This window comes from Chenopodium quinoa, unplaced genomic scaffold (genome assembly GCF_001683475.1).
Source record: "Chenopodium quinoa cultivar QQ74 unplaced genomic scaffold, ASM168347v1, whole genome shotgun sequence".
Taxonomy (NCBI): Eukaryota; Viridiplantae; Streptophyta; class Magnoliopsida; order Caryophyllales; family Amaranthaceae; genus Chenopodium; species Chenopodium quinoa.
This window is the reverse complement of record NW_018744593.1, coordinates 5,656,452-5,669,651: the sequence shown is the minus strand read 5'-3', so window position 1 is coordinate 5,669,651 and position 13,200 is coordinate 5,656,452. Positions and strand designations below refer to the sequence as shown.

The window sequence follows — 13,200 nt, the reverse complement described above, 5'->3', positions numbered from 1 at the left end:
TACAAATTTACCCTTACTTAAAAATTCAGATTTTCTTAATTTTACCCTTATTTTAATCACAATAACCTTTTTAATCTAATCTAAAATCATTAACCTAATTCTACCCACCCCATTTACTCATCTCCTAGTCTACCCACCACTCATTCATCTCTTTCTTCAACCTCTCTTCATCTCCTTCACCCTCTTCATCTCTTTCACCTTCAGCCTCTTCATCCCTCCTCCCTCACGAGTCACGACCACCGCCCCTCACACCACCATTCTCTCTCCTATTACAATAAGCTAGTCTCTACTCTACTACACTCCACCCTTCTTCTTCCTTTTAAACTGTTCTTTCTCTCTCCCAAACAACCACCACCATGAAATCACTCGAAAGCCGCCATTAACCCACTCTCTTTCCTCTCCTTTTCTCTCAAATTTCTCTGTAAAACTAACCCATAAAAATGCGGTGTACAGCTTCAAAGCTCGACAACGAAGACACCGTTTGCCGCTGCAAAATGGGATCTACAGTTTGTTTCGTTTCGTTTTTCGTTTTTGTTTCGTGTTTTTATTGTTGATTATTGTAGATCTATAATTTTTATTGTTAATTTTCTGTTTTGTAAGCTTATTGTATATTTTTATATTGTATTTCTACTGTTAATTTTCCGTTTTATTGTTAATTTTTATTGTTGATTATTGTAGATCTACAATTTTGTATTTTTTTTACGATTTTTTTGGGTGATTTATTTTCGAAATTTCTGGGTTTTTTTTTGGATTTTGTTCGATTTTTTTAGGTTAGGGTTAGTGTGATGAGTTGGTTACATTGGGGTGAGTGGGTGGGTGGAGCTGCCGGATTTTTGGGTGGTCTGGGTTAGAGGTGGGTCTAGGGCATGGGTTTTGGGTTTTATTGAAGGTGGTGATGGTGACGATTTCTGGGTTAGGGTTCGGACTCATGTGCCTTTCAGAACCAGGGTGGTGGTGGTTTCGTGGGGTTGGTTGCGGTGGTGATCTCTCTCTATCTCCCTCCTTCCTCTCTTTCTCTGTCATTAATTTATGGCATTCTCTGACTTGTGTTAAAGTAACAAATGGAGGATCTAACCCAGATTTTGTACCCGTGCCAATGTCGGTTCATGTCAGCACAGGTATCTGAGCCATTCTACCAAGCCATTCCAAATCAATGATGTGGATTTGAGTTGCACAAAGTGCCTCATGACTAATGTAATATTATAATTTTATTTTCGATCATTACTTGCAAGACATATAGCAATTGAAAAGACAATATTATAAGTAATATTAAATGATAATTCTCAAGAGTGTATATTTACATTGAATTTCAGGGCCAAAAGACCTCTTTTGCATTATTTTAACATTTATTAGAGCAGTTTTCATTTAATACCATCCTATTGCAGCAAATTTAACACTACACCATCATCAACATTTGCTACTAATTTGTACATCATCACATTTGATACTAGTTTATAAAGGTCACTTGCACTTCCTGTGTTTCACTAAAATTGCAACACTTGTAATGGGCAAACTATTTAATGCAAGAGGATAGAGAGTGCTAAAAGTTAAAAGTAATAGTATTATTTTTAAGGAAGATAGAGAGGAGAGGAGAGAGAAAGATTGAATCAAGTATGAAGAAAGTAGGTGAAAAAAGCTGTAAAAGTTGTCAAAAAAGGAAGTGTTGCAATTAGTTTGAAACAACACAAATAGGCAAGTGTTGTAATTTTAGTGAAACGGAGGAAGTAGTATATTAATGGTTTTAAAATTTTAATTCTTTGGTGACAAGTTATTAGCTAATTAAAATACGACTAAATGGTTCAAAACTATCAATCCACCCAAAAAAAGTTACTCGATATGGTTTAAAACATCGGGGTTTTTTATAATTAAATTGGACATCTACATAAATCTAATAAAGCATGACTTTGAATTGAATTCATGTGCAATATGATAGCCAATGAAACTTTATTCAAAGTATCCCAATGAAATAAATTCATTCCATTCCATAACTTTCTTTTCATTTACTATCGATCCACATACTAAGAAAAATGAAGTAACGTAAGTGGATTAATCTAAGAATAATGAAGCACCTATGACCAGTGTAGAAATATGTTCCTATTATAAACAATTTTCATAGGTTTTTCAGTTAAATCTGATCACGCGAGGATTAATCTAGTAGAACAAAATAGGTAGCTTACAACATATACTGTCATTTTCTAGAAATCATATCATAATTCACAAAAAAGAAAAAATAAAAATAAAAAAAATAAATAAATAAAACTCACATGACTCTAGGTGGTGAGACAGATAGCTCAAATCCTTCACGCCTCATATTCTCTATTAAGATTCCTGTATTGGGGACACAGATAGAAAAAGTCAGTAAAACTCCAGTAGAAGACAAATGTCACATATTTCCATGACCTAACATTACAGCAATTTACACTACTATAAATAGGTACAAGTAGTTTATGATGTAATATTTCCTGATTTTGAAAGTTTGGTATGTTAGTAACAAATAACAATTACAAGATTGATTAATATTTTCTGCTTTTGATATGGAGGATTTTTTCAAATCATCTCCTTTAGTCCATGGTTCATAAGGTATAGATGATTTTCTGATGAAAGAGAGGTCAAAATTTAACGACGCAAGCTTCATCAGAATACCAAAAGAAGAGGAATTCTGAAACTATCATAGGATTGTAGCTATTATCTATGAAATCAAAGTAATTTGACAAAAGAAACCAAAAATAATTACAAGATGAAAATCGTGAATTCCCATGGAAGAAAGAGAGAATGTAAGTGGGTAGAGGAGAAGAGAGGAGAGTGAGACTGGTTGCTAGGCTGAAGTGTTACTTGGGTAATTGTTACCCTAGGGGAGGGGGGTGGTTTAGGGTAATGTATTACTCTCATATGGAAAGGAAAAAGTTATAATTTAGCCTCTATCTAGGCCTAATTCCAACCCATAACTTTTACTCCTCATTCCACCCAATCCAGGCACACCCTAAGGCAGTTTACGTAATTAGTACTAATTTAAGTAATTTTGTGCAAGGAACAAATTTTTTACAGTATAGCGACAATAACTAAAATAAATAAAATAAAAAAGTGGTGAATCTGATGATTGAAAGAAGAAAAAAAATAATCAAACATATTTAGGTAAGGATAAAATCAAATAAAAATTAGATCAGATAAGCAATTCTAAATATGGCCTAAAAAAAAATCTCAACTGAAAGCTGAAACTTTTTGGCCAAGTCTCCAAACGAAATGAATTGCTTGTTTGGGCCCAAATAAGAAATAATAGAATCAAGAGACAAAGCGAATAAAATATTAGAAAACTTATCTAGAAAAGGATCTACAAACTGGGATTAAAAGTAGTTTCGAGATGTGCAAATTGTGTAGAAACATTCAGCAAATAGTAAAGTCAACTACTAGACAGAAACGAATTGAAATAAAACACACACAACAACACGTGTACTAACCCAGTTGGAGCTCTCCCCTTCCCTGTACTTCAAATGACTCTGATAAAGTAGGGATTACATTAATCGCAAGATTGGTTTCTGCCTCGGCCATTAACCGATCACCAATTTTTCCACCAGTCAACTACTCGAAATACAAAAAGTAAGTGAGTTGATATCCAAGCAAACTATTAGATCACCAAGCACAAAAAATTAGTTTGGAGCACCAACGAAATATGCATTGTATAAGGGAGTATATGATAATTCCACGATTTATGGTGGTAAATACAACTCCATCAAATGAAAAGTAGAATTACGAGTGAGGAATATATTCCATTAAAATAGTATTCCATTAGAATTAAGATTTTTTTTTTTTTTTGAAAAAAAACACTAAGTTAACAAAAACCTACTCCTATTCAAGGTGAGTTACCCACTACCCCAACCGATCACCAGTGAGTACCAGGGGCCTGATTTTTTGTCTGATCCGCACCAATTTGCTAAAAGAAGGAAAAAATGAAGATTTGAAAATCTTATATGAAAGTTTGACATAATTAACTTCCCCCCCACCGCCCCCCCCCCCCCCCCCGGCACACACACACTGCCCCACCCAGAGCACAAAGAGAAAAGATGAATTTTGAACTTAGATCTGGTATTCACTTGTAATAAAGGAGACATGCACAATGATAAATCACCACAAAAGTTGGTAGTTAAAAACACAATTAGGTCAGTAGTGTTCATTTTTCACATAGAACCTACAGAAATCAGATAATTAACATGATCCAATTTCTTCGAAAATAGTAGATTCGTAATTCACGCTTGTGAGATAATATGGTTAGTATAAGGGTTACAACAGAGCACATGCAAGTTGAATACTGCAAAATGATATAAAACAATACTTACATGAGTTCCATCTTTGCCAGCCAGTGGAGAGTCATTCACACCAAAAGTCATTGAAATGGTTGGAGGATCTAACTCGACAGTAGGAAGTGCATCCATTACCTAATATTAAAATTTTAAACAAAAATTACTCAAAGCAGTATATGATTTACAAAATTTCAAAGCACAAAATATGATTGTTATTCATTTACTATCAATAACGGTAACACACACAGATGGACACAATTAAAAATTATAAATATGAAAAGAACAAAAAATTAGAGGATGATATTCAAAAAACTAAGCTGATAAAAAAAATAAAAAATTAAAAATTAAAAATAAAAAATAAAAAAAGCCAGGGGCAGATCTATTATCAAAGTACTGGCCACTTGATTGTGGGTAAAGCCTTTTTCAAACTTATAAAACAGTAAAAAACAAATTTGGGCCTTAAAATCTACAGCTTTTGACATTTGACCTAGGAGAATGTATTCGCACACTTTGCCTTTGATAAAAGGTTCAATCTGCAACTTCCGACACTAACACCTAAGCTATATGCCTCTATGCATTTACTATACCACTTCTAATAGTATAATAACTATTTTTTAAATTAGTTGTCAAAATCTGTTAAAAAAAAGTACCCCACCAGCCCACCCCCAAAAACGGTAATTCACATATAACAGCTTTCAGGCAGTGGAGCATACAACAAAACTATTTATAAATCCTATTTCCATAACTTCTTTATCTCTTTTGGTCTTTCCGTCAATTGGATGCCATGGTAATCCCTAATTAACAAATAGCACACAATGACTGAGAAATTAACAAAGCAAGAGTATTAATAATAGATTAGCTACTTATAATGTACAAATTAATTTAAATATAACAAGGATCTATACATTGGAAAAAAAAGTTAGTATAGAATAATTTCTCCCATCATAACTAACAAAATTAAAAGTTCTCAACAATGGAATATGAAACAAAATATGTAATTGAAGCATTTAAGTAACCAAAGGCAATTAATGAAATATCACATCTGAAGGATATGATAGGAAATGAACTAGCAAACCATAAACGTAAATTAGGGAACAAAAGTATTGAGAAATCTCGTAGCCTTGTGGCTAATTTCATCATTGATTTGCAGCTAAATCCGACAGTGACAGGATTGCAGATGGTGGAGGAAATCCGGCTACTTCTGTTGGTGGAGGAAATGCAACTGCCTCTTACTGTGGAGAAACTTTTGCTACTTACAGCTAGTGTTGCAACATCAACCGAGGTGGAGGAAAGTACTTAAATACTGAGCACCGTTAATGTTCCACTTCATTCTAGAAGAGCAACTCCAAGGCAGTCAAATGACAAACAGTATAACAGCCACAGCTTTCCCCTTCTTTTAAGAGTTGACAAGGCATTGTAAATATTTCTAGCTTATGTTTTGGAAGTTTCTAATTTTCCAAGTCAAGAGTATCCCTTCTAATAGGGCCTTCTAACAGGGTGAAAAACCTTAAGATGGTATAAACAAGTGTCCACCATCCAGTAATGGCCCAGGGGTTCACTGGAATCGATCTAGAAATGGCATCTAATGCTTATCATCTAGGCATTGACCCCTTAGTATATAGCCTTCTCGTGACAATTCTTATTACTTTTCAGCCATGATAACCAAACGGAAAAAGTTGGACAAGAGCATTCCCAATAGCAGTGTGTTCAATCTATTTTAGATTGTCCCAAAATATAGGCATTAAGTGTCCCAAGCATAGCCTTCTGATTTTCAAAATTTCTTGATCTAGTCCCTTAATCATTGAAACCAATTCTAAATGTCATATAGCTTTAAAGACTAGAAGTCAAAATTAAAAATCTCACCAATACTTTATCATTATCCCCTAATATAATGCCAAGCCATAGTAGGATCTTGGATCTATGTGCACAACAAAATGAATAAAATGAAATTGTATGTCAAAAGACACAATCACTAATGTTGAATAACAGTAAGATAATAGATAGAAGCAACTATCTATAAATATCACTTAGGTAATTTTCGGAATATACAGCCATACTGAATATGATACGTATCCAATCAAGCAGTACATGGTTTACATAAAACTTAAATATTTAACAGATCAACAGTAACAACCTGGAAATCAACCAGAATTATTTGTTTTAGGTGTAGCAAATAATGAAAGAAATGCTCAATACTATGTAATGTATCGAGCTGGCCCAGCACCATAGCCAACTATCCAGGTCTGTTAGGAGGAGGAAACAGTCACAAGTGGACAGGAAACAAGGCAATCAGCAGCAGCCAATGGGGGGACAGAACATCTCACCAGAAGAGGACAAAACTAATCAATAGAGCACTATGAGGGGAGGAACTTGGGACTGATTGTTGCAGCAGCAGAGCAAGACATATTAAATTAACATAAGGGTAGCTTTGTAATGGTGATGCTTCATATATAAGCTTAGCAAGAGAGCAATAGTTGTCCATGTGACTTGTGTGAATGGTATGAAGTGAGAGTTGTAGCCTCAAGCTACTTTTGGAGAGTTATTGCTTCAAGCTATATTCTTTGTGACAGTTATCTTTGAATATCAATCAAATATACAAGCTTTCACCTTAACCTATCTTCTATAAAATTAGTATTACAGTCTGATTTTCCTAGTCTATAACACACAAGAGATTGACCTAGAACATAATTGTCAAGCGTGAGAAAAGTGAGGAATAGTATGAAAAAACTTTATTATGAACAAAACAACAGAAACAAACAGACCTCTGTACTAGCAACAGTATGCCCTATTGAAGGAGTTGCCAAACCTGCCATACAAATAATATCACCAGCTCCAGCACTGTCAACAGAAAACATGCTAGTACCCTTCTTTTTAATCAGTTTGACAACCTACAAGAAAACATTGAACCCATGTTAAACTAAATTACTAATGAACCGTATATCCAATCTAATTGACAGAATTAGAAATATTTGGAAAAGCATAAAGCTTATTTTGTTTGAACTACTTTTAAGTGTCAAATTTTTGGTTGTCAAGAGAAGTGTATAGACCAACATGCTTGGTTAGAAATCTTTGCCTTTATAGTGAACTGAAGTTAAATATTATCAGCCACTGAAGGATTTTTTCATCTTGTATCCCGTAGCTTAATTATTATTACAGGACTTAGTAACTTGCACCAAATCACAATAACAGAATTATAGGCACCAGCAGGATAAGTGGTTTTTATTTCTTGATTAGAACATATTCACCAAAAATAAGGCAACGAGGACAATAGTGAATGTGGTACGCCAAAAAAAAAAAAAAAAGAAAAAAAAAAATTGTCCAATGACTTAAAGGCCTGACAGATCTAGGAACTGACCTTTCCCTCCTCAATCTTTTGAACTCCTGTATCAGTGGCACGCAGTCCATGCACTTTGTCACCAACACGAAGTACACCAGAAGAGATGCGACCAGTCAATATTCTTCCAACAAAGGAGTCTTTTTCCATCATGGAGACCTAAAATGAATGTATAAAAATCTTTTTTCAAGGTTTAAAGCTAACACCAAACAAATAAACTAAATGATAGTGCATCAAGTACACGAATAACTATCCATCCCAAAGGACTACGGCCTTGACAATGGTGGCTTGGAAGCTTGATGAGCACTCAATTTTAGAAGACTTTCAATGTTGTGTTTCTTCTTTTCAAGTTTTCATTTCCATGTTCTATAGCCTATTAGGTTTTCTTAAATTACGATAAGATTAAAATTGCAGCATTGAATAAAAGAGGTAGTTTAACCCTTCTCTTCTTCAATCCACTAGGCCCTACCCTGCTTTCTCTCTCTCTCTCTCTGAATACATGAGATGCACATGCACAAATCACAATCCAAGAAAGTTTCTAGTAATGCATATTCAAATACAAACCAGCATCTGGAAAGGAGCATCAAGATTCGCTGCTGGTGGAGTAACATGTCTGACTATGGTATCAAGCAAATCCGACATATTCTTAGCTTCTTCAGGGGGGCTCTTGGTGTACTCTGATGATGCCCATCCTTCTTTTGCAGAAGCATAGAGAACAGGAAAATCCAACTGTTCCTCTACAAGAGCATTAAAAATTATGTCATGCACTATTAATTTGCAGAGACGACATAAATTATAAATAAAGTAGCATTCATCAAGCGGCCATTCTCATTTAAATTACAAACCTGTAGCACCAAGATTTGCAAATAGATCAAACACCAGGCTTTCCACTTCACTACATCTCTCTTCAGATACTGCATAAGCATCATTTAAGCACAAAGGTTAACAAATGACCACTGAATGCTTCACATATACAAATGAAAATAAAAACACTTATATGAAAATTCTAGTACTAAACAGAACTCCTCAATTAAAATACAAACAAAACTAATAAGTTAAACAACACATATAGCAAATAGCTAGCTACACCTATATAAAGTATGGACAATAAGAAGTCATCCACCTCCTAAGTCAAGATTAATAGCCCAACCTTGTCCAATCAATATAAATATGAGGCCCATGTCCTGAGCTTTCTGGTATATATCAAGTAATTTTGATGCTAGGACTTACCATTTGACCCAGCCATATCCGTGTTGACACAACCTGACCAAAGTGCAGAAAATATGGGTCGAACCTGAAAGGGAGTATATGGACTCTACACTTCCTAACCCTAGAACTAAATTTGGAGTTGAGATCCACATGAACAACAATCAAAACAATAGGGCTTTTCTTTTCTCCTCTCTATCCTATTTTTTTTTTTTTTTATATATATATATATATATAGGGGGCAGGTTGTCCCCTTTTTCTTTATTTATTTTTATTTTTGTTTACCTTCTTTCAATAGTAAAACAAGAGTGAGATTGTGAGAATTGAGTTCGTCAAAAGTATGGCGTAGTTTGACTGGCCTCTTCTAAGTTTTCTTGTGTTTAGATCTGTCCTTTTCCTAGCAGTCTAGCTTTGTGTTTCACTAATTTCCATGTAGCCTTTTTAACCTCTAATATCTCTTTTATCTTAATTATTTTATTTAAAGATAATTTTCCTTGTCACGAAGTATTACTAGTAATTCTTTTAGGACAAAAAATATCATAAATCATACATACAATCATATGTCTTCAAGTAGTAAATGAAGCCAAACAGAGAGATGGACCCCAACTTGGCTTAGGCAAAGATGAGTTGTTTCTAGATAATCTAGAGTTGACAAGGAGGTGTAGGAGAATTAAAGGAGAAATCAATGGTACAGGTGGAGTTGTCAAAATCTGACCCAACCAGCAAAGACCTGTATCTGACACGTACCCAAACAATGGAGGCTTATAACCCAAACCAAACCCAGTATGATATCAAGCAACCAATTTCACTTAAACCAATTTTAACATGGCACACTTGTTAATGACCTCATCCATAATAAACAGTAACCCAATGATATCTGACCCATTGTTAACCTGACTCATCATTGACCTAACTCGAAACTAATATAAGAGCAAAAGCCAACGATAAAGTGAAACTAAATTTAACCTTTAGTAGTTGACCTTTAATTTGTTTACATTGTTAAAAATATTATCAGTACTTATTATTAATATTTGTTTTGATTTTGGTTCTAACAACATATTGCTACAAATCTGACCTGACAATTATATGATTGGATTCAAACTTGACCTGACTAAATATTGATCCCAGCCAAACTAGACCCTGTAGAATGAGCCTATCTGATACTGAAGTAATAATTATGAACAGACCTGACTCAATTTAAGTTTACCAGCCATAAGCCCCAAACCCAACAGACATGGAAACTATATTGACCTGATCCAAATATGACCTGAATTGACAGTTATATGTGCAGGAATAAATCATGGTGGAATATGGACGTAAAAGCACTAATCAAGAAAAAAAAAAAAAAAAAAAAAAAAAAAAAAAAAAAAAAGAGAGAGAATGATATTTGGCCTTGGGTAATTGTAGGAATGTGTAAACATTGCAAAATAAAAGGATGCTAAAGTTAAGGAAAAAGAGGCGGTGCTTCACAAAGGAAATGGAATGGGAAGGTTTATACCAAATTGGATTCAAATGAGGGGAAGAAGTTTATTCATAGGATGGAAAAAAGAAGACACCTGATGAACAAGGACCACTACATGGTGGAGTCTATACACATTATGATCAAAGGATTTTGGTCCAGGAAGAAGACATCAAGAAAAGGAGGATGGGATTTTTCAATTAGTTGTTCAATGAATGTCAAGGGGGTGTCACACGGGACATCTCTATAAATGGGAAGAATTAATTAGGATTATAAGGATCAGAAAATGGAGGTAGCGAAGGCAATACTAGAGAATTAAACTAAGGAAAGCAATTTGTCTATAAGATATTCCTATTAAGGTCTGGAGGTGTTTTGAAAAAGTTGGCACGAGATAGTTAATGAGCTTATTAAATTTTGAAGGGCAAACTGGATCCCGAAAAATTGGAGAAAAAGAACCTTGGTATTGAATAGTAATAACAAAGAAAAGCTTATGAGTCATACTATGAAATTGTGGGAGAGAGTAATAAAGCATTAATCAAGGATATGTACTAGTATTTCGAAAAACCAATTTGAGTGCAACCATGGAGCGATTCATTTAATAAGGCAAATGATAGAGTACTAGGCGCGAAAGAAGGATTTGGAGCAAGATTCTTTATATTGTGCCAAGAGAAGTACATTAGTGGAAGTATTTGATAAGGTAATTTATGGAGTACTAGGCAAGAAAGAAGGATTTGGAGCAAGAATCTTTATTGGTGCATTGGTGCCAAGAAAAGTACATTAGTAGGAAGTGGCTAAGAAAAGCACTACTAAAAAATATGTTGAATTAACTAAGGACATGTACCAATATGTGCAAACAAATGTGACGACATTTGATAACAAAGGATTTTTAAATTGTCACAGGTCAACATTAAGCCTCTTTTAGTTTCTTTTACATTGCAGCAGTTCTGGACAAAACAACAAAGTCTATGAAATAACAGTCTATCCAGAATGAAACCATGGTATATGCTTTTTACATGACGACATCTGTACTACTGATAGACAAGACTAACGTACGGAAAAATGCTAAATTAGAGAAATGGAGAGGGTTTAGAATAGTCAGGGTAAAACATAGTATATGGAGATATGAAACATAATGTGAAGATTGTGAACCATGAAATTAATTACAAGTGGAGCAAATGGAGAACTACAACAGGGATACTGTGTGACAACAGCATACCTTTGGTACTAAAGGAGTGCAGTTAAAGTTGTGCTTCCAAGAAAGACCATGTTAGAAAAATGGGACTAGCAAAGATGCGATGTGTGGAAACATCTAGAGGATAGAATTAGAAATGAAAATACGCGGAGAAAAGTTGGAGTTGCAAATGTTAAAAGTAAATAAGGAGGAATCAATTACACTGATTTGGGTACTTGAAACTAAGATAGGAAGAAGAGTCGGTAAGAAAATTATAATAGTGAGATCATGAGTCTTGAAGTCAAGAGAGACCTAAAATGACATGAACAGAAGGAGTTATGTACGACACTCCCTCTGCCCCAAATAAAAGCCACATTTTACCTAAAACTTTGTCCCTAAATAAAAGTCTTATTTCATCATCATCTATATCTTTATTCACTTTTAACCAATCAAACTACTTTCGTATTTTTCTTATTCAATTTTTATCAGTCAAACTTCATTGTCTTGTTTTTTACATTCACCTTTAATCTACCAAACCCCACTATCTTATTTTCATATTCATCATCCTAAAAACATGTGCATTAGGCAAATTGGTTTATAGGAGCATATAACACTCCAAAGAGGGGGATGAAGGGTGAAGATTATAGCTCATGATCATTGGTGGTTCATGTAGCTACCCATCATTGGGATTAAAGCTTTGATAATGTTATTGTCACCCATGTCTCCAACTTCATGTTTGAATTTTGGATAGCCTTTGGGTCCTTCACTTTAGAATATTTTATGACGACTCTCAAATTCAAACTCGAGTCACCAAGCCCTATAGTAACTTATAACCAACTTTAATATTATTTCTTCAAGAGGAGGAACCTTTATTAATTTTCTAATATTATAGTGAGCCCTCCTATCTTGGCTTATCATACTATAAAGAGAAAATATATGATACCCCTCAATCCATGAGAATTTTTGTATAATACTCACCTGAAGGTTTATCCACCTTGTTCAATAGTAGTATAGGACGCAACCCATATTTCAACGCCTTTGCCAAAACAAACTTTGTTTGGGCAAGTGGACCCTCACCAGCATCTACAACTAAAATTGCACCTTCAACCATGCCAACAACTCGCTCAACCTATCCACCAAAAAGGGATTATATAAGTTGTTCATAATTATATACATTATACAGTATGTATGGCGAATGGAAAAAATCACATAAAGAAGTGATGTTAAGCATGAAATTTGATAAAAAAAAGGTTGGTGAGATACTGAGATCCTTATGTAGATAAGATATACCCACTTTGCTCACATGTATTTAAATTTTTACTGCATGTAAGCTCCATCATCCAAATACAATTAAACTTTAATTAAGGGGGTAAAAAAAGTAAACAAAAGGCATACCATATCACTTAAAGTCTCCAATTAGGGGGGGGGGGGGATCAATATTTCATGGTGTGTAATAAAACGAATTCGCATGATACAACCTATGGTAAATCTGGTACATTGAGCACAAAATAATTACATAAGTTTTCTATGTGAATTACCTGTACCATTAAAAAGGAGCTTTTCTCATTTGGCAAATCAACTAGCAACCCTATCAATTCTGTTAATGAGGATCTATGAAATTCAACTAGTCTAATGTTATACAAAGTTTATGAATGCCCATTGTCAACTTTAAGGAAAAGAAATACTAACACGATACAAAGGGCACACGTTGGAGGTATTCTTACAAGCTTACAAT

At 34.4% G+C, this 13,200-nt stretch overlaps 1 protein-coding gene across 1 annotated transcript in view; it reads right to left on the bottom strand.

The window, feature by feature from the left end:
• Positions 1-13,200, bottom strand: part of LOC110699738 (GTP-binding protein TypA/BipA homolog) — a 31,249-nt gene that overhangs the window by 11,479 nt on the left and 6,570 nt on the right. Inside the window, exons 3-10 of the mRNA XM_021877263.1 lie at positions 12,444-12,594; positions 8,475-8,543; positions 8,194-8,366; positions 7,651-7,788; positions 7,058-7,183; positions 4,332-4,430; positions 3,456-3,576; positions 2,265-2,328 (exon numbers count right to left, since the gene is read on the bottom strand). Of these exons, the coding sequence (XP_021732955.1) occupies positions 2,265-2,328; positions 3,456-3,576; positions 4,332-4,430; positions 7,058-7,183; positions 7,651-7,788; positions 8,194-8,366; positions 8,475-8,543; positions 12,444-12,594 (941 nt within the window). The remainder of the gene's footprint in view (positions 1-2,264; positions 2,329-3,455; positions 3,577-4,331; positions 4,431-7,057; positions 7,184-7,650; positions 7,789-8,193; positions 8,367-8,474; positions 8,544-12,443; positions 12,595-13,200) is intronic.